At 61.6% G+C, this 18351-nt stretch overlaps 1 protein-coding gene across 1 annotated transcript in view; it reads left to right on the top strand.

Annotated features, from left to right (window-relative positions):
* Window positions 1-77: 77 nt before the first annotated feature.
* Window positions 78-18351, top strand: part of LOC125081017 (SCO-spondin-like) — a 51827-nt gene continuing 33553 nt past the window's right edge. Inside the window, exons 1-39 of the mRNA XM_047695391.1 lie at window positions 78-259; window positions 481-639; window positions 1257-1339; window positions 1453-1632; window positions 1891-2135; window positions 2252-2351; window positions 3570-3728; window positions 3819-3898; window positions 4389-4526; window positions 4733-4904; window positions 5112-5352; window positions 5662-5806; window positions 6485-6599; window positions 6684-6859; window positions 6943-7170; window positions 7378-7543; window positions 7734-7968; window positions 8720-8909; window positions 9054-9148; window positions 9315-9571; window positions 9909-10043; window positions 10592-10788; window positions 10908-11035; window positions 11122-11231; window positions 11565-11714; window positions 12056-12149; window positions 12240-12409; window positions 12607-12840; window positions 13053-13274; window positions 13662-13898; window positions 14620-14711; window positions 14801-15032; window positions 15153-15305; window positions 15422-15562; window positions 15652-15834; window positions 15942-16092; window positions 16676-16829; window positions 16968-17022; window positions 18125-18229. Of these exons, the coding sequence (XP_047551347.1) occupies window positions 210-259; window positions 481-639; window positions 1257-1339; window positions 1453-1632; window positions 1891-2135; window positions 2252-2351; window positions 3570-3728; window positions 3819-3898; window positions 4389-4526; window positions 4733-4904; window positions 5112-5352; window positions 5662-5806; window positions 6485-6599; window positions 6684-6859; window positions 6943-7170; window positions 7378-7543; window positions 7734-7968; window positions 8720-8909; window positions 9054-9148; window positions 9315-9571; window positions 9909-10043; window positions 10592-10788; window positions 10908-11035; window positions 11122-11231; window positions 11565-11714; window positions 12056-12149; window positions 12240-12409; window positions 12607-12840; window positions 13053-13274; window positions 13662-13898; window positions 14620-14711; window positions 14801-15032; window positions 15153-15305; window positions 15422-15562; window positions 15652-15834; window positions 15942-16092; window positions 16676-16829; window positions 16968-17022; window positions 18125-18229 (6157 nt within the window). The 5' untranslated portion in view covers window positions 78-209. The remainder of the gene's footprint in view (window positions 260-480; window positions 640-1256; window positions 1340-1452; window positions 1633-1890; window positions 2136-2251; window positions 2352-3569; window positions 3729-3818; window positions 3899-4388; window positions 4527-4732; window positions 4905-5111; window positions 5353-5661; window positions 5807-6484; window positions 6600-6683; window positions 6860-6942; window positions 7171-7377; window positions 7544-7733; window positions 7969-8719; window positions 8910-9053; window positions 9149-9314; window positions 9572-9908; window positions 10044-10591; window positions 10789-10907; window positions 11036-11121; window positions 11232-11564; window positions 11715-12055; window positions 12150-12239; window positions 12410-12606; window positions 12841-13052; window positions 13275-13661; window positions 13899-14619; window positions 14712-14800; window positions 15033-15152; window positions 15306-15421; window positions 15563-15651; window positions 15835-15941; window positions 16093-16675; window positions 16830-16967; window positions 17023-18124; window positions 18230-18351) is intronic.

An 18351-nucleotide genomic window follows, 5' to 3' on the forward strand; every position in this document is an offset into this window, starting at 1 on the left:
GCCCCAGGGCATGGGGCTGAGATAAAGCCTCCCCAGCCCCAGGGGCCTCGTTCTAGTTGTCTGAGCTGCCTTGGACACGTTGACGCCTGATTGTTGGAGACCGCAGTGTGGGGTAGGGAAGGCCAGCACTGGCCTTTCTGCTCACCTGCCACTGTCTTCCCCCGCCCCCAAGGCTCACAGCCCCGCAGAGGACCTGGGCAGGGAGCGCCATGCTTCTCTCTGCCCTCCTCTTTGGGATGGCCTGGGCACTGGCTAACGGGTAAGCAGCCCAGCCTGGGGTCCCATTCACTAAGATCCTCTGCTCCGGCCTCACGAACAGGACCCTCTGCGGCAGCCGGTGCTTCTGGCTCCCACCAGCCTCCTTTTCAGTTCACTAACCTTTCCCCGGGAGGGGCTTTATTGGGAATGGGCTCCCAGGACAGGGCTTCTTGGCAATAGAGGGGCTGGTGGCAGCAGCTGTCATTCCCCATCTGTGGGCAGCCGGTGGTGTGAACATACAGAAACCTTCCTGGTGGAGGAGGAAGTGACCCCCCGCCAGGAGGACCGGGTGCCTTGCACCAGCCTCTACCATTACCAGCGCTTGGGCTGGCAGCTGGACCTGTCCTGGAGTGGACGTGCTGGGCTCTGTCCCATCTACAAGTGAGTGAGGGTCGGAGCCTGGGTTAGCTGCTGAGCAGGAGAGAGCAATGGGGCCAACATTCTGGGCGGAAGGGGAACTGGGTGGTGTCCTGGAGAAGCAGGCATTTGGGCAATAGGTCTGGCTGGGCTCAAGAAGAGTCAGGGTGTGGGACTGGGGACAGGTAGCACAGGGAGAGGTAGGATGCCTGTTCCCTGTGCCTCCCCTCCAGTCTGCCTTCCCAACATCATTCTCACTTTGCATAAGGGGAAATTAAGACCTGGAAGAGATGGGGCGCTTGGGTGGCTCAGTCGGTGAAGCATCTGCCTTGGGATCAAACCCTGTTTGGCATCGGGCTCCCTGCTCAGCTGGAAGTCTGCTTCTCCATCTCCCTTTCCCCCTCCCCTCCCTCTACCCCTCTCCCCACTTGTACTCACTCTCTCTCGCTCAATCTCTCTGAAATAAAATCTTTACAAAATATATTTAAAAAAAAAAAAAAAGACCTGGAAGGGAAATCACATGAGAAAGTCACTCAGAGAATAAATGACCAGATTGACTGTCCCAGGCCATTCCCAGGGACAGGGATGGGGCTGGGCTGAATACTAACATCTTCTCCCTGCCGCCTGTTCGGTGGACCCAGACCCCCAGAAACCCGGCTCGCTGCAAGGAACCGGACAGTGAGGGCTTGCTGCCCAGGCTGGGGGGGCACCCACTGCACCCTGGGTAAGCACCTGCTATTAGCCCAGATCTGTGGTTTCGGGGAGGCTGTTGGGGAGGGAAGCTGGGTCCAGGCTGACTGTCTGGGTCGCCCCATTCTCTCCCTCCACCCACCACAGCCCTTGCAGAAGCCACCCCTGGGGGCCACTGCTTTGCCACGCGGCAATGCCAGCTGCAGGCAGGCTCGGCTAATGCTTCTGCGGGAAGCCTGGAGGAGTGCTGTGCTTGGCCTTGGGGACACAGCTGGCGGGATGGCAGCTCCCAGGCCTGCCTCAGCTGCTCTAGCCGACACCTCCCAGGTCAGTCTGCAAGGGTAGCCATCACTTTCTCCCCCTGACCGGGCACTGCCCCATAGAGTTCTTGAGCTCTGGGCCTTTTTGCAGGGCTCAGACCCATTCCCTTGTGCTCTCGGATGAGTCACCTCCCACCCCTCCCGCCTCCAGAGTGACCATTCCCTCTCCACCTGCCTCCTGCTCTGGGAGAAGCCCCAGGTCCCCGTCCTCCATCCTCCTGCCATCACACTCAGACGCTCACCACAGCTCATATATCTCCTCCAGGCAGCGCTCCCTCTCCAGCCGTCCTGCAGCCCCTGGCGGGGGCCGTGGCCCAGTTCTGGAGCCAGCGCCAGCAGCCCTCGGCCACCTGCGCCACCTGGTCAGGCTTCCACTACCGCACCTTTGATGGACGCCACTACCACTTCCTGGGCCGCTGCACTTACCTGCTGGCGGGCGCCCCGGATGCCACCTGGGCGGTCCACCTCACGCCCAGGGGGCATTGCCCCCAGTCTGGGCACTGTCAGCTGGTGAGGGAGGGAGACGGGGGGGGGGGGGCGGGGGGGGGGAGGATGCAGGAAGGGAGCTGGACACGGGGAGGAGGTGAGCCACTGAACACCTCTTCCACTCTGTGTCTCCCCCCAAGGCCCGAGTAATGATGGGACCTGAGGAGGTGCTGATCCAGGGCAGAAACGTCTCTGTGAACGGGAAGCTGGTACCTGACGGGGAGTCTCAGCTGCTCCACGGTACTGTAGGGAGCGGCAGACTTCCTGGGGCCCCCTGTGTTCCTTGGGAACAGCCTGCCTATCTCCCGGGGCAGGGGACAGCGAAAGGGGCAGCTGAGTGGGAGACTGCTGCCCTGCCCCCACAGCGACTGGGAGGTTTTGGGACAGGAGGGAGGGAGGGAGTCCGCTGAGGAGGCAGGTCAAGGACCTAGTCTCCAAGGTGATTCCTGCAAGCCACCCCCGCTCCCTTAGCCCCTCACAGCATGGCTTGGGGCAAGGCCCTTGGCTTAACCTCTTTGAGTGTCAGGATGCCTGGCGGCTCCGTCTATAAAGCCTGGGATTCTCGATCTCAAGGTTGGGATTTTGAGCCCCACCTTAGGTGTGAAGATTATTTAAAAAGAACATCTTTGGGGCACCTAGGTGGCTCAGTGGGTTAAGCCTCTGCCTTCAGCTCAGGTCAAGATCTCAGGGTCTTGGGATCAAGCCCCGCATGGCATCAGGCTCTCTACTTGGCAGGGAACCTGCTTCCCGCCCCCTCTCTCTGCCCGCTTCTCTGCTTACTTGTGATCTCTCTGTCAAAAAAAAAAAAAAATAAATAATTTTAAAAAATTTTTAAAAATTAAAAAAAAAAAAAAAAGAACATCTTTAAGGGGCGCCTGGGTGGCTCAGTTGGTTAAGCCTCTGACTCTTGATTTCAGCTCAGGCCATGATCTCGGGGTCCTGAGATGGAACCCCGTATCACACTCTAAGCTCAGCCGGGAGTCTGCTTGGGATTCTCTCCCTCCTCCTCTGCCCCGCCCCCTGCTTGCATGCATAATCTCTCTCAAATAAATAAATCCTTTGATAAAATCTTTAAACAAACCGCTTTCCCAGCCTGCCTCCCAGTTTGCTGTGAGGTAGGGCTTTTGTGCTGTTAGGTGGGATCCTCGCCTACTAGACCTTTTCTCCTGGTCTTGGCTCCACCAAGTGAGGTGGAGCTGGGGCTGTGTGTGTCCTTACGAGAGCTTTGAAGTTTACTTATCGCTTGTAGTCACTTGCTCAAGAGAGCATCTGTAGTGTTCATGAACTTCTCAAACAGGGCTCTGATGGGGAAACCAGTTGCTTCTCCTTTAAAGAGTATGAAGTGCAGAATTCTGTAGAATTGTCAGAATTCTCTCTCCTCTCCTTCCCTGGGCAGTCTGCACCTGGGTGTGATGGTGGGAGGGGCAGGGAGTATGACTCCCTCCTTCTCCTGCCCAGGGCTGAGCCTGCAGTGGCAGGGGGACTGGCTGGTGTTGTCTGGGGGTCTGGGGGTCACCATACGCCTGGACAGGTCCAGTTCCATCTCTGTTTCTGTGGACTCTGAGCTCCAGGGACAAACTCAAGGTCTCTGTGGAGTCTACAATGGCCAGCCCGAGGGTAAGTGGGCGTGACTCGGTTGCTGGTGTAGGAGGGAGGGAAAGACTGGAGAGCCCAGACTGGGCACCTCTCTGGCTTGCCCTCCCCCAGATGACTTCCTGGAGCCCAGAGGGAGACTGGCTGTGTTAGCTGCCACCTTTGGGAATTCCTGGAGGCTCCCTGACTCTGAGGTGAGACTACAGGCTTCAGGGAGCCCAGGCTCACTGCCCGGCTCCTGGTTGCCCCCCTGCCCATTCCTGGCTTCTCTGATACCTTCAAGCCTCTGCTCTTTGTCTTCATCACTGGCCTTTTCCCTGGGATGGGGCCTGGCCTGGTCCCGGATCCTTGGTGAGGGGCAGGCTCAGAGTCCCACGGGATTAAAGTGGTGAACCCACCGACCAGGGGACACACCCAGCAACCTGGTCACTGACCAGTTTTGGGTTAACTGGCTAGTTATGAAACCTCCTGCCTGTGGGTTGATGTGACCCACCCCCCCAGTTCCCACAACCCCTACCAGAGCTGACAATCTAGTTGCCCCGTCCCCCAAACCCCAGGATGTCTGGGTTGGCAGCCATGACAATGGGGACTTCGGGCACCTATGAGGGTCGGGTCGTGGCTGCTTTCCTGGTGTCCTGGTTAATGTCTCTTATCCCCCATTGGCCTGAATTTCCGTGTCTCCAGCCTGGGTGTCTGGATTCAGCAGAGGCGGCCCAGGGCTGTGAGGGCCCCCTGAGCAGCTCAGAGGCAGGCATGCAGGCTGATGCCCATGATGTATGCTACCAGCTGCTGGACAGTCCCTTCAGGGAATGCCATGCCCAGGTACGGGTGGGGATATCAACCGCGGGAGGGGCGGGAAAGAGTGGGTTCTGGAGGGGCGCCGAACAGGAAATCGGGTCCTGTCACTGCTTTGCATGTAGGATCTCAGAGGTCCCTTCTAGTGCTCACTGTGTTTGATTATAAGTCAGGGCATGACTGAAGCAAGAGCAAGGAGTGCTGGTGACTCAGGAGCTGTCCTTTCTCTGAAGGTCCCCCCTGCTGAGTACCACCAGGCCTGCCTCTTTGCCTACTGTTCTGGGGCCCCAGCAGGCAGTGGGCAAGAGGCCCGTCGGGAAGCCGTGTGCAGCACCTTGGCCAACTATGCCCAGGAGTGTGCCAAGCAGCACATCCACGTGGGCTGGAGGAAGCCAGGCTTCTGCGGTAGGGCTGGTCCCTGGCACTCCTTGCAGAACTCCTGACCTCCCCACCCTGCAGAATCGGAACCGACCGATGGCAGCCCTGTGGCCCCTGCTTCCTGAGCGCTGGGCCTCCTCCCAAGCACCCTCTCTGCGGGCTGCGGGCAAGGGGTGGGGGTCTGGCGGGAGGAGGGGAACCCTCGGAACTCACAGCCCACTCGTGTGCCCACAGAGCGTCTGTGCCCGGGGGGCCAGCTCTACTCAGACTGCGTCTCGGCCTGCCCACCCAGCTGCTCAGCAGTGGGGGACGGAGGAGAGGGGTCCTGCCGGGAAGCGTGCGTGAGCGGCTGCGAGTGCCCGCCCGGCCTCTTCTGGGACGGCGCCTTCTGTGTGCCTGCTGCCCGCTGCCCCTGCTACCACCGGCGCCGGCGCTACGCTCCCGGGGACACCGTGCGCCAGCTGTGCAACCCGTGGTGGGTCCGCGGGCCTCGCTGGGTCTTGGGCTGGGGTTGGAGGCCGCGTGGTCCCCTCGGAGCCCGCCCTTATGCTATGTCCTCAACCTGCCTCCCCTTCCGGGGGGCCCCTCACAAGGGACCTGTGACTTCTCATGGCATAATTGATGGCCCTGCTTAAAGACCTAGCCGGTGATCTCCGCCGGCTGACCTCCAGGCCTTGCAGGGTTAGAGAGGGGCGGCTGGGGGAGGGAGGGCCAAGGGGTTGGTTGGGGGCCGGGCGTCGTGGGCGCTGCATCTGAGCGCGCTCCCCGCCCTGTGCGCCCGCAGCGTGTGCCAGGACGGCCGCTGGCTCTGCGCGCAGGCGCCGTGCCCAGCCGAGTGCGCGGTGGGCGGGGACGGGCATTACCTCACCTTCGATGGGCGGAGCTTCTCCTTCCGCGGCAGCCCGGGTTGCCGCTCCAGCCTGGTGCAGGTGGGTAGGGGGTTAACGCCGGGAGGAGCCCTCGCTGGGGTGCTGTAGGGGAGAGGTGACTGTCGGGAAACCTCTCCATAAATCGATGAGAAACACACAGCCATTTCGGGAAAAGCTGAGAGAGAATTGACTCTGGAGGCAGGATGGCTTGCCGCAGACCCGTAAACCTCCCCTTGAGTTCCGCGACGGCTCCTACCTTAGCCCTTGGACACAAGGCAAAACCCATCCTCACAGTCCTTTCTCACAGATGGCACAGGCTGGGCTTATCACAGGCTATTTCCTGCAAAACAACCCGAGGAGAAATATGGGTTCTCCTTCCTCCCCAGCCCTCTTCCAGCCAAGTTAGGTGACTTACCAAGTTCAGGTTCATGGACACAAACACGTGTGTACTTCACTGCAGATTTAGCGCGTGCACACACAGAGACAGAGAGCAGAGAGCATCCATACCCACTGGGAGAGGGGAGGGGAAGGCACCTTGCACCAACACACACACACCTCCACATATTTGCACACTCCTGTATGCACGTGCACATAGAGATACTCACAAGTGCCAGCGCTTGCCAGGGTTAAGCTCCACACCTGCCTGCGTTGGGTAGAGCAGGAGAAGGTGCCGAACAGACACTGTTCTCTGGGTCTCGCCCACCCCCACCCTACCACATTCCTCACCATCTGCCCCAGGACCTGAAGGGGCAGCCGCTGATTGTGCTGGAGCACGGGGCTTGTGACACTGGGAGCTGCCTCCACGCCATCTCTGTGTCCCTGGGAGACACGCACATCCAGCTCAGAGACTCAGGTAGCCCTCTCCTGGGATGTGCTCACCCCCAGTCCTCCTCAGCCCCGCCCTGCAGGAGCAGCCCCTCACAGGCCCCTGTTCCAGGAGCTGTACTCATCGATGGGCAGGACGTGGGCTTGCCATGGAGCGGGCCCAAGGGCCTCAGTGTTTCCCGCGCCTCCTCCACCTTCCTACTGCTGCGCTGGCCTGGGGCCCAGGTCCTGTGGGGAGTGTCTGACCCTGCAGCCTACATCACTCTGGACCCCCGCCATGCCCGCCAGGTATGCTGCGGGGCCGGCGAGTGGCTGGACCACGCCACAGTGGGCCCGGATGTGACTGCCCCATGCCCACTCCTCTGGCCCAGGTGCAGGGTCTGTGTGGCACCTTCACCTGGAACCAGCAGGATGACTTCCTGACACCTGCCGGCGATGTGGAGACCAGCACCGCAGCCTTTGCTAGCAAGTTCCAGGTGGCAGGCGAGGGAAGGTGCCCCTCAGAAGACAGCGCCCTACTTTCCCCCTGCAGCACCCACACTCAGCGCCACGTTTTTGCAGAGGCAGCTTGTGCCGTCTTGCATGGCCCAACCTTCCAGGTAGCCAGACTGTGGGGAGGGGGCTGTTCGCACATGTAAGATGGGGTCAGCACCTGCTCTGCCCTCCTCTTGGGCTCTGGGGAGGGCCCAACTCCCTGCCGTGGCAAGGGGTACCGTGGCACAGAGAGTTGGCCAAGGGGGCCGGAGGGGACAGGGGAATCTGTGGAGGAGGAGCCAACCCAATTTTTTCCTCCGCTCCCCACTCAGGAATGCCAAGGGCTGGTCGACAGGGAGCCGTTCCACCTGCGCTGCTTGGCGGCCGTGTGTGGCTGTGCTCCTGGCAAGGACTGCCTGTGCCCTGTGCTTGCTGCCTTTGCTCGTCGCTGTGCCCGGGAGGGTGCCCTGTCTCTCTGGAGGTCCCAGACACTGTGCTGTGAGTTTGCTCAGCCAGCCAGCCCCTTCCAGGAATAGCCCAGAGAGATCCCAAAGAAGCCCTCTGACCTGAGCACATTGCTGGCTTTGCCGTCTCTCAGAGGCCTGGGGGGTGTGAATTCCAGAAGGGCGGGCAGAGCAGCGGCAGTCATGCCCCTGACCTGCCCGTGTCTCTGTGTCTCTGCATCCAGCTGTCCCGTGTCCCAGCGGCCAGGAGTACCAGGAGTGTGCCCCAGCGTGTGGTCAAAACTGTGGGGAGCCAGAAGACTGTGAGGAGCTGGGGAGCTGTGTGTCTGGTTGTAACTGCCCCTCAGGACTGCTACGGGACCCCGAGGGCGAGTGTGTGCCCCCCAGCTTGTGCTCCTGCCAGCTTGGAACTCAGCGCTATGCACCTGGCAGTGTCACCATGAAGGACTGTAACCACTGGTGAGGGCGGTGGCCTTGGGGGAGGCAGAGAGCTGGAGGGTGAAGAGATGGAGCTTAGAGAAGAGGGGCCAGGCTTGTAGCACTGTGGGTTAGGGCCTGGCATGCATACGTGGGGTGACTGAGCAGTCCTAGCTTTGCCCTGGTTGTGGAGCACTTCAGGCCCAGAAAGCACTCCAGTATGTTCTCTTATTTAATTCTGCTGAATTCTTACAACGACCTGATAAAGTAGGGAGGGGAAGAATTGTTCCCATTTTGCAGATGAGGAAACTGAGGCTTGAATAGGCTACATGGCTTGCAGAGTCACATAGCGATGAAGGACTAGGACCCAGATCTCTGAATTCTGGTGTAGTGTGGTCCAGAGGCTCCTCCAAGGGTTAGGGAGAAGTAAAGGCCAGTTCTGGACCTGTGGACACAGAGCCAATGGCCAGGGCTTTGTGGGTGAGGATGAGACTTCAGGGAATCCCTCTCCTACCTGGCTGGGGGTGGGGTTCTTCGAAAACCTCAAAGCCCAGAGAATGGCCCCACTGGAGCTGGGGTCACCATGTCCATCCCAGGTATGCCTGGTGCTGGGAGCAGCCCTACTTCCCGTGCTTATAATTGGGCTGTGGGGGGTGAGATGCTCAGGTCTCTGGAGTCAGCATTAGGGGCTCGGACCCCCTGGGTTCCTGAGACTCTCCCAGGTCAGACCAGAGGTGCCTGAAGGTGAGCTCTGCCTTGGGCCTGCTTCTTACCTGGCTCCTGTCCTCGGCAGTGTCTGCCAGGAGAGGGGCCTCTGGAATTGCTCTGCTCAGCGTTGTGGCCCCCAGCGGACATTCTGCCCCGGTGACCTTGTCTATGTCCCTGGTGCCTGCCTTCTCACCTGTGACAGCCCTGGAACCAACCACTCCTGTCCCCCAGACAGCCTGGGAAGCTGTGTCTGTCCCCCGGGCACTGTGCTGCTGGTAAGTCTGGGAGGGGGCTGCATGGGGCATCGCGGGGCCTGCTGTACCCCAGGGCACTGCCCCAACCCCCCTGGCTGTCTGAAACACTGGGCGGCAGGTCAGGCAGCCCTCCAAGGTGCCCCTTTGTCCCCGACCTCTGCCCAGCACGAGCGCTGCGTGCCTCCTGAGCTCTGCCCCTGCCGTCACGGTGGGCAGTGGTATCCGCCCAACGCTACCATCCAGGAGGACTGCAACGTTTGGTATGCCTAGCCCTTTGAACTGGGATGAGCTGGGGTATCCAGACTGGCCTGGGCAAGGGAAGCTCTCCAGGATTCCCCCCACGCTGAGGGTCGGCTGCTCGGAACCTGGACAGCTGCTTCCCCAGGATTCATCCTCACGCCTCTGTCTCCCCACCCCCACCCACAGCGTGTGTCAGGCTCGGCAGTGGCACTGCACAGGCCACCAGTGTGGTGGGTGGTGCCAGGCATCGGGCGCCCCCCACTACGTGACCTTTGATGGGCTGGCTTTCACCTTCCCCGGAGCCTGTGAATATCTGCTGGTGCGAGAAGCCGGCGGCCGCTTCACCATCTCCGCCCAGAACCTGCCCTGTGGGGCCAGCGGGCTTACCTGCACCAAGGCGCTGACCGTGCAGCTACAGAGCACCATCGTGCACATGCTCAGAGGTGGTGCGGCATGGAAGGGTGGCACTGCCAGCGGGGGGCACGCCGGCTGGCATTACATTTCTGCACGGGGGTGGGGGGCTGGGGCAAGGCCTGGGGTCCCCCACTGCTCACCATCAGTACAGCGGGGCTGGTGTCTCTCCTCTCTCTCTTCTTGGTTAGGAATCTGAATTCTGGAAGGTTCCAAGAAGTTAAGGCCCAGGGAGGTCTAATGACTTACCCAAGGTCACATAGCTGAAGATGCAAAAGGAAGGCTGGAGGCAGGCTGGGGAGGGGCTCCTAGGGATCTAGTGGCCCTTTGACTCCAAGGCAGAGCCCAGACACTTCTCTCCTTCCATAGGCCGGGCAGTGACAGTGAATGGGGTGAGCATAACGCCCCCCAAAGTCTACACGGGCCCTGGGCTGAGCTTGCGTCGTGCTGGTCTCTTCCTGCTGCTCACGACCCGCCTGGGCCTCAGCCTGCTGTGGGATGGAGGTCAGACCCCTGCGCTTAACCATCTGACCCGTGCCCGCCTTAGCATCATGAGGCTGACTCCCCCCATATTCTTCCCTTTCTGTAAAAGTGGTGGGAGTTCCCAAATTATGTTTTTAAAATTATGTTTCTCTTCAATGTAAAAGCAATACCTCCTCGCCAAGGAAACATTTAGAAAATACCCTGTTTGGGAAAGAAGAAATGAAAATAAATCTAACCTCCCACCACCCAAACCCAAGCAGTTGGCATTTTAGAAAAACAGTTACTGAGAAATGGAGGAAAGCTGAAGTAACCCCTGGCATGGGAGGCAGTTGCCTGGTCGGCACAGCAGGGCTGCCCTTGAGCCTCTGGCCATCAAGGCCTCTGGGGCTGGTGGGTGTCCCAGTCTGTCTTGGAGCCCGGTTCCCACTAGAGCCCAGCCCGCTGGATCTGGTTAGGAGAGTAGGCTCCCACTTCTGCCCTAGCCCCCTAGACGTACGCCCTTGGTCTTCTCCCACCCCTGAGGAAGGCCCATGGGGTCATTTCTCCACCATTCTGCCCTCTCTGCCCAGGCACCCGGGTCCTGGTGCATCTGTCCCCACAGTTCCACGGCCGCGTGTCTGGGCTGTGTGGAGATTTTGATGGAGATGCCAGTAACGACCTGCGGAGCCGCCAGGGCGTCCTGGAACCCACTGCTGAGCTGGCTGCCCACTCCTGGCACCTGAGTCCACTCTGCCCTGAGCCAGGAGACCTGCCACACCCCTGCACCGTGAGCACGGGCAGGCAGGGGGAAGGATGTGGGTGGGTGGGGGGAGCTGCAGGCAACCTGCGGGGCCGGACTGGGTGCTGTGGGTGGGGTCTGGCTGGTCCATGGCACTGTGCCCGCAGGTGAACGCCCACCGGGCCGGCTGGGCCCGTGCCCGCTGCGCAGTGATGCTGCAGCCGCTCTTTGCCCGCTGCCATTCGGAGGTGCCCCCGCAGCAGCACTATGAGTGGTGTGTGTATGATGCCTGCGGGTGAGAGGGGCGAGCCGGGGGATGGGGGGGAAAGGGCGGGGAGGGGGCGGGGAGGGGGTCCGGCAGCTGAACAATGCCTTTCACAGCTGCGATTCGGGGGGCGACTGTGAGTGTCTCTGCTCGGCCATTGCCACCTACGCAGACGAGTGTGCCCGGCACGGGCTCCCTGTGCGCTGGCGCAGCCAGGAGCTCTGCCGTGAGTGTGCCCTGCCCTCGGTCCCCGATGCCCAACCCCACCGTGCCCTCCGTTCCTCCTCCCTGGATGTTCCTCCTGGCCTGCAGGCAAGCCCTGTATGCTTTCAAGGGCAAATACTCGTGGTGGACACACTTTTCTAGATGAACCAAGCACGCGGAGCTTGCTTTCCTGTAGAACCTTCATGTTGTAAACAGCCTTGGGAGGGGCTCTGCGAGAGTCTGCCCCATGCCCCCCACGCCGCCCCGTGTGTATCATCTTGGGCTCGCTCGCCTGCAGCTGTTGGATCCTGGTGCCCTCGAGCCACCGTGACCCAAGCTGCTCTCCTCTCCCCAGCTCTGCAGTGTGAGGGAGGCCAGGTGTATGAGGCCTGTGGCTCCATGTGTCCGCCCACCTGCCATGACCATGGTCCCGAGCCCGGCTGGCATTGCCAGGCCATCGCCTGTGTGGAGGGCTGCTTCTGCCCCGAGGGGACCCTGCTGCATGGTGGGTAGCATCAGAATCTGCAGGAGGGAGGCAGCGCTGGGAGGGGGAGGAGAGCCACATGGCCGTGGTGACAGGGCTGGCACCAGGGGCTGCTGTGTTCCCCCTTTTTAAAATATTTTTCTTTTAAGACTTTACTTATTTATTTGACAAAGAAAGAGATCACAAGTAGGCAGAGAGAGAGGGGGGAGCAGGCTCCCCGCTGAGCAGAGAACCCGATGCGGGGCTTGATCCCAGGACCCTGAGACCATGACCTGAGCTGAAGGCAGAGGCTTAACCCACTGAGCCACCCAGGCGCCCCTGCTGTGCCCCTTTTGCTCCAGTCCTGTCCTCTGTAATCCCAGGAGGGGTCTGCTTAGAGCCAGCTTCCTGCCCCTGTGAGTCCGGGGGCAGCTTCTTCCTACCGGGGACTGTGCTGCAGAAGGACTGTGGGAACTGGTGAGTGTGGGGGGTGGTTCTGGAGAGTCCCCTGACCCCAGGCTGGCAAAGCCCAGCACTGTGACTGATCCTAGCTCACTGTGTGCTCAGCACATGCAAGGAAAGGCAGTGGCTTTGTGGGAGCGACAGTTCCGTCTGTGAGGAGCCAGAGCCTGGTTGTATGGAGGGAGAGGCCCCATGCCGCGAGAGTGGGCACTGTGTGCCCCACAGGTGGCTTTGTGACAACCAGGATGACTGTGGCGATGGCTCAGACGAAGAGGGTGAGTGTCCTTGCCCATGTGGGGCAGTGGCTGATTGACAGGTCAGTCTTTGCATGTGTCACTAAAACGTGTCCTTAGCTGCTGCCGGTGTGAGCAGCTGGTGGGCAGGGCTGGTCTGGTCTTTCCGGGGTCGGTGGAGGAGTGTGGCTCCTCTAGGACCTTTGTCATCCTGACCCTGCCTGCTTGCCCCATGCCAGGCTGTGCCACGCCAGGCTGTGGGGAGGGCCAGATGTCTTGCAGCTCCGGCCACTGCCTGCCCCTGGCCCTGCGCTGTGACGGGCAGGACGACTGTGGAGACGGGACGGATGAGCAGAGCTGCCCTTGCCCCCGTGGCTCACTGGCTTGCACTGATGGGCGCTGCCTGCCCCTGGCCCTGCTCTGTGACGGGCATCCCGACTGTCCAGATGCTGCTGATGAGGAGGCCTGTCTGGGTGGGTGGTCTCGTTCAGCACTCCAGTCCACCAGGCACCCCCTCCCACAAGGCCTGTCTTGTGAGCCCCAAGCTTCTTGCCGTCCCTCCTTCCCCTGAAATTCAGGTTCCTGCTGAGAAGCTGGCACCTGGAGATGTGGGAATGGGGCACCCCAAACAGCAAGCTTAAGGGGCAGGGCCCTGGGACCAACTTCCTCTTTTCTCTGGCTGCAGGACAGCTGAACTGCACTCCTGGGGAGCTGTCCTGCGTTGATGGCACATGCGTGGGGGCCATCCTGCTGTGTGACGGAATCTGGGACTGCCCAGATGGAGCGGACGAGGGACCTGGGCACTGCTCCTTGCCTTCGCTGCCCACGCCCCCAGCTGGCACTCTGCCTGGCCCTTCCACTGGCTTTGGGATGATTGCTCCAACTCCCCCCACCAGCGCCAGCCCTGGTGAGTGTCCTGGAGGGAAAGGGGGAGAGCTGGAGTCCTGGGGAAGAGGGTTGGGGGGAGCATCTCAGAGGGAAGTATTGGGGCAGGTGGTGGGGTGAGGAGCGGGCACAGACCAGCCTCCTGAAAGGGGTTTGAGAGGGCCTGGAAGAGTCCCGACCTTACTTCCTGACATCCGAGGTGCTCCCACTGAGGTGAGGGGGTTGGGGTGGCCCATGGAATTCCTGGGCGAGGGGAGATCTTTTGGGAAACCAGTGGGGTGGGGTGTGAAATGCGGGAGCGCGTGGACTTAGGGAGAGGCTGGAAGTGCGGGAAGTCTGGGCACAGGAAAGGGGCCTGGTGGGCCCAGAGCCCCTCACCCCGCCAGTTCTAGCGCGGGTGCCCCCGCAGCGCCACCCTGCGGCCCCCTCGAATTCCGGTGCGGCAGCGGCGAGTGTGCGCCCCGGGGCTGGCGCTGCGACCGCGAGGAGGACTGCGCGGATGGCAGCGACGAGCACGGCTGCGGCTGGCCCTGCGCCCTGCACCACGCGCCCTGCGCCCGCGGCCCGCACTGCGTGTCCCCCGCACAGCTGTGCGACGGCGTGCCGCACTGCCCCGACGGCTCGGACGAGGGCCGCGACGCCTGCGGTGAGAGCCCAGCGGGCGCGCAGAGGGCAGGGCCCGTCTCTCCCCACCCCGACCCCCAGCCGCACCCCTGGGGCCCCGGGGACACTTAGGTCTGCGGCATCAGAGCCTTTGATCTTTTCCATGAAATTCTCTTTGAAGACTGTTGCCCTCCCACCCAGGCCCAGCGGAGAGAAGGGGCTTTTGTCTTTGCCCACATTTGGGCCAGAAGGGGTGAGAATGGGTCCTGGCTCCGCAGTCCGAAGGGGGCCTGTTTGGAGGGTGACCCCTCCAGCCCCACCCCAGCGGCCCGGGAGTTCCTTCTGTGCCCCTGCAGATGAGCCCTTTCTGTCCCCGGGAGGAGGGGGCCGCTGTCCACAGGCCCCTCCTGGACACCCTCCCCCACCCCCCCAAAGGTGTTTTTGAGCTAGTTTCAGATACAGTGTTGGCTCTGCCTCCTGCTTGCCCTCCCCTTCTGGGGGCATTTTGTCCCCTCTGCCAGTCCTTGTGCAGACAGAGGGTGGCAGGTGCAGAGGCTCAGCGGAACACTCTCCACACTCCCCACTGCGGTTTGGCTGTGCCTGAACCCCTAGCAGCTCTGCGATGGGATCTCTGACTGTTCCCAGGGCAAACATGAGCTGGGCTGTGGTAGGGACACCGGGCCCCTGATGGAGGCCAAGGCTGGTTGGCGGGGGGAGGGCGTCTGACTCCTGGCCTGATTTCTTTTCTCTTCCCTTCCCCGCAGAGGGGATGACAGCCCCAGGAGGCCCCAATGGGACCAGGGCTCCCTGCCCGGAGTACTCCTGCCCTGATGGCCTCTGCATCAGTTTCCAGCTGGTGAGTGGGGGAGGGGAGTGGGTGGCACAGGAGGCAGGGCCATCGTGACACCCCGCTCAAAAGCAACCTTGCTCCCGTCCCTTCCCCAGGTGTGTGACGGGCAGCCTGACTGTGAATCGGTGGGGGAGCTAGGACCTTCCCCAGAAGAGCAGGGCTGTGGGGCCTGGGGTCCCTGGAACTCATGGGGGCCGTGCAGCCGGACATGTGGGCCCGGGGTGCAGGGCCGGAGCCGCCGCTGCTCCCCCCCTGGTCTCCGGGTGCTGCAGCACTGCCCAGGCCCGGAGCACCAGACTCAGGCCTGCTTCATGGCTGCCTGCCCAGGTGAGGGGCCTGGGGTGCCTGGGAGGGCCAGCAAGAGCGAGGGAGAGGAAGACCACTGGGCTCCTGGCCCGGCCTCCTGCCCTCCCAAACCCCAATCTGTCCTGCCCCTCCTGCTTGCAGTGGATGGCGAATGGACCCCCTGGTCTCCTTGGTCCCTGTGTACTGAGCCGTGCATGGGCACTGTGACCCGTCAGCGACAGTGCCACCCCCCCCAGAATGGGGGCCGGACCTGTGCCATGCTGCCTGGGGACCCTCCCACCACCCGCCAGAGCAGTGAGTACAAGGAAGGAGGGCCCAGCTGGGAGGAGGGTGTGGAGGGCTTGCCGGTGGGGAGCTTTCGTCCACAGGGGACTCACCTTGCTCAGACTCTGGTTCTGATTTTCTCTCAGGGCCGTGCCCTCAGGCCGGCTGTCCCAATGCCACCTGCTCCGGGCAGCTGGTGTTCTGGCCCTGTGCCCCCTGCCCTCTGACTTGTGATGAAATCTCTGGTCAGGCTGAGTGTGCGGCTACCCGGCCCTGCAGCGGCCCTGGTAAGGTGGACTCGGGGCCCAGGGGGCAGCAGGGGTGTCTGCGGAGGTGGAGCTGTCTGCAGAGAAGCCTCACCCCACGCCTCCCCTAGGCTGCTGGTGCCCTGCCGGCCAGGTGCTGGACAGTGAGGGCCGGTGTGTGGGGCCCCAGCAGTGCCCCTGCCTGCTGGACGACACCTGGTACCGGCCGGGGCAGCGCATCAGGGCCGACTGCCAGCTCTGCACCTGCCAAGACGGACGGCCCCAGCGCTGCCGGCCCGACCCAGCCTGCTCCGGTGAGGCCCCGCCCTTGGCCCTTCCCTGGGGGGCCCTCGTCCCCTCCCAGGCCACCCAGCTGGGCCCCCAGCCCTCTTCTGGCCCCTGACTCTTGGTCCTCCCTCAGTGAACTGTGGCTGGTCCTCCTGGTCCCCCTGGGCTGAATGCTTGGGCCCCTGTGGGACCCAGAACATTCAGTGGTCCTTCCGGAGCCCCAACAATCCCCGCCTCTCCGGCCAAGGTCGCCAGTGCCGGGGCATCCACCGCAAGGCCCGCAGGTACGGGCACCTGCAGGGACCCTTACCCCTCACTTCTGACTCCCAGTTAGGGAGCTGCTGGGGAGCTCTCCCTCACTTGAGATGCTTCCATATGCAACATGGAGCCTAGATGAGGAACTTCCCCAACTCTGAGCCCTATTAATCTCAACACCAGGACTCCCAGTGCAGTTTTGGGGAACCCCTGGCCTTCTCCTGCATCAGTTTATGCCCTCCAAATCCGAAAGGGGGATGCGGGGAGCCCAGAAATCTAGGGGCAGGTATGGGTCCTCTGGTCAGCTCAGTGGGAGGGGTTGCAGGGGTGTAGCCATATCTGCCTGCCCAGCCCCCGCTGAAATGGGCTCCACAGGCCAGGGTTTGGGCACAATTTGCTCCCACGCCTCTCTTCGGGGCCAGCTGCAGTTTCTCATGAGCAGGGGTAGCATCTGCGTGACAGGGAGACTACGCATCCCAGTTGACCCAGGGCTTTCCCGGGCCTATCACTGGAAGCCCCGGGTCCTGGGAAGCCACCCACTCTAGGTAAATCAGGACAGGCTGGTGGCCTGGGGGAGCCCACTGGGTGGGCAAGCAGCGGCCCTTCTTCCAGGTGCTGGACGGAGCCCTGCACGGGCTGTGAGCAGCAGGGCCGGGCCCACACAGTGGGGGAGCGCTGGCGAGAGGGCCCCTGCAGAGTGTGCCAGTGTCTGCACAACGGCACCGTGCGCTGCTCCCCCTACTGCCCACTGGGCAGCTGCCCCCAGGTGAGGGGACAGAGTGGGTGGGGTGGGGGGCGGAAAAGGGCAGCGTGCAGAGGCCAGGGCTGTGGGCAGCTGATAGATTGGGTCAGAGGTTGGCGTGTGGCCAGCTTGGCACGTCCAGCCCGACTCTTGTGTCTGCAGGACTGGATCCTGATGGAGGGAGTGGGAGGCTCCTGTTGCCACTGCGCCCCACCTGGTGAGTGGGTCTGGGGAATGACAGGGTCTGGGGAATGGCAGACCTGCCATGCTCTGAGGGTAGGGGGATGGCAGGTGCTCAGCGGGAGCCCCAGAGTCAGGGGTACATGGCTACCCCCGTGGCCTGGGTGGTGGGAGCCTGGGTCCTGGATGCTGGGGAAGGAAGGGGCAGTCTGGGTGGGAAGGGCTTGTCTCTGCCCTCCTAAGGTCAGGTCTCCATCTCTGCCTCCTCTGTCCTCTGGGGGCTTTCTGCCTCCCGCCTTGAGGGGGCTTTCTTTTCTCTGGTTCTGCTGGGCCAGGTCTGGTTCCTTCTCTTTCCCCTAAGAGCAAGTAAGACGAAGTTGAACTTTTTTCAAGAGAATCTTTACTTGGAAACTGATTTACAAATGAAACTGGAAGGGGCGCCTAGGTGGCTCAGTTGGCTGAACATCTGCCTCCGGCTCAGGTTATGATCCCAGGGTCCTGGCCCCACGTCGGGCTCCCTGCCCAGTGGGGACCCTGCTTCTCCCTCTCCTCTTGGCTCCTGTTCTCTGTCGTTACCTCTATCTCTCTCAAAGAAATAAATAAAATCTTAAAATAAACAAACAAACAAGCAAATGGAACAGGAAAACACAAAGGCTTGAAAACTAATGCATTTATGGGTCCAGATTCTGTGTATGTAAAGTGTACCTACAGGCAGCTGAGGTTAGAGGAGAGTCAGTATACACAGTTGTACAGGTTGTTCACTGCACAAGTTAGTTGGCAAGTGGGAGCTAGACTCCAACTCCTGCTTCCATCCAAAGATACCCATTTATAGTGCCCAGAAAGGTCCCCTATTAGCAGCAATAGCCCTGGATTGGGAACTGCAGCTGCTTAGTCCTGGTCCTGAAGTGGTTTTAGACTGGCGGTCTTATTCTACGTTCTCTAAATATTTGGTGGAAGTAGCTCACTCCAAGGGAAGGAGGACAGGCCTTGCCCAGCTGGGAGGTTGTTCTGGGAGCTCTTGGGAAGTCTTGCAAGAGAAAGTGCTCCAAGAGCTGGGGAGGGACTGGGTGCCAGGCCAGGGGCCGTTGTGAGCCTATCTGCAGGTCTCTCCCTCCTGAACCCTGAGTTTCCCTACATAGGTGAGAACCAGACGGTCCACCTCCTGGCCACTCCTGCCCCCTCTCCAGCCCTCAGTGCCCAGATCGGAGCCCCTCTGGTCACCTACGTTCTGCCTCCGCCTGGAGGTGAGGGCCACTTGCTGTCGTGGATCGGAGAGTGGACATGACCCAGGGGTAGCCCAGCGGGAGGGAGGCAGGGTCACTGGGATTTACCCCCACCTGCCATGGGAGGTTATCCTAAGGATCTG

This window comes from Lutra lutra, chromosome 11 (assembly GCF_902655055.1).
Source record: "Lutra lutra chromosome 11, mLutLut1.2, whole genome shotgun sequence".
Taxonomy (NCBI): Eukaryota; Metazoa; Chordata; class Mammalia; order Carnivora; family Mustelidae; genus Lutra; species Lutra lutra.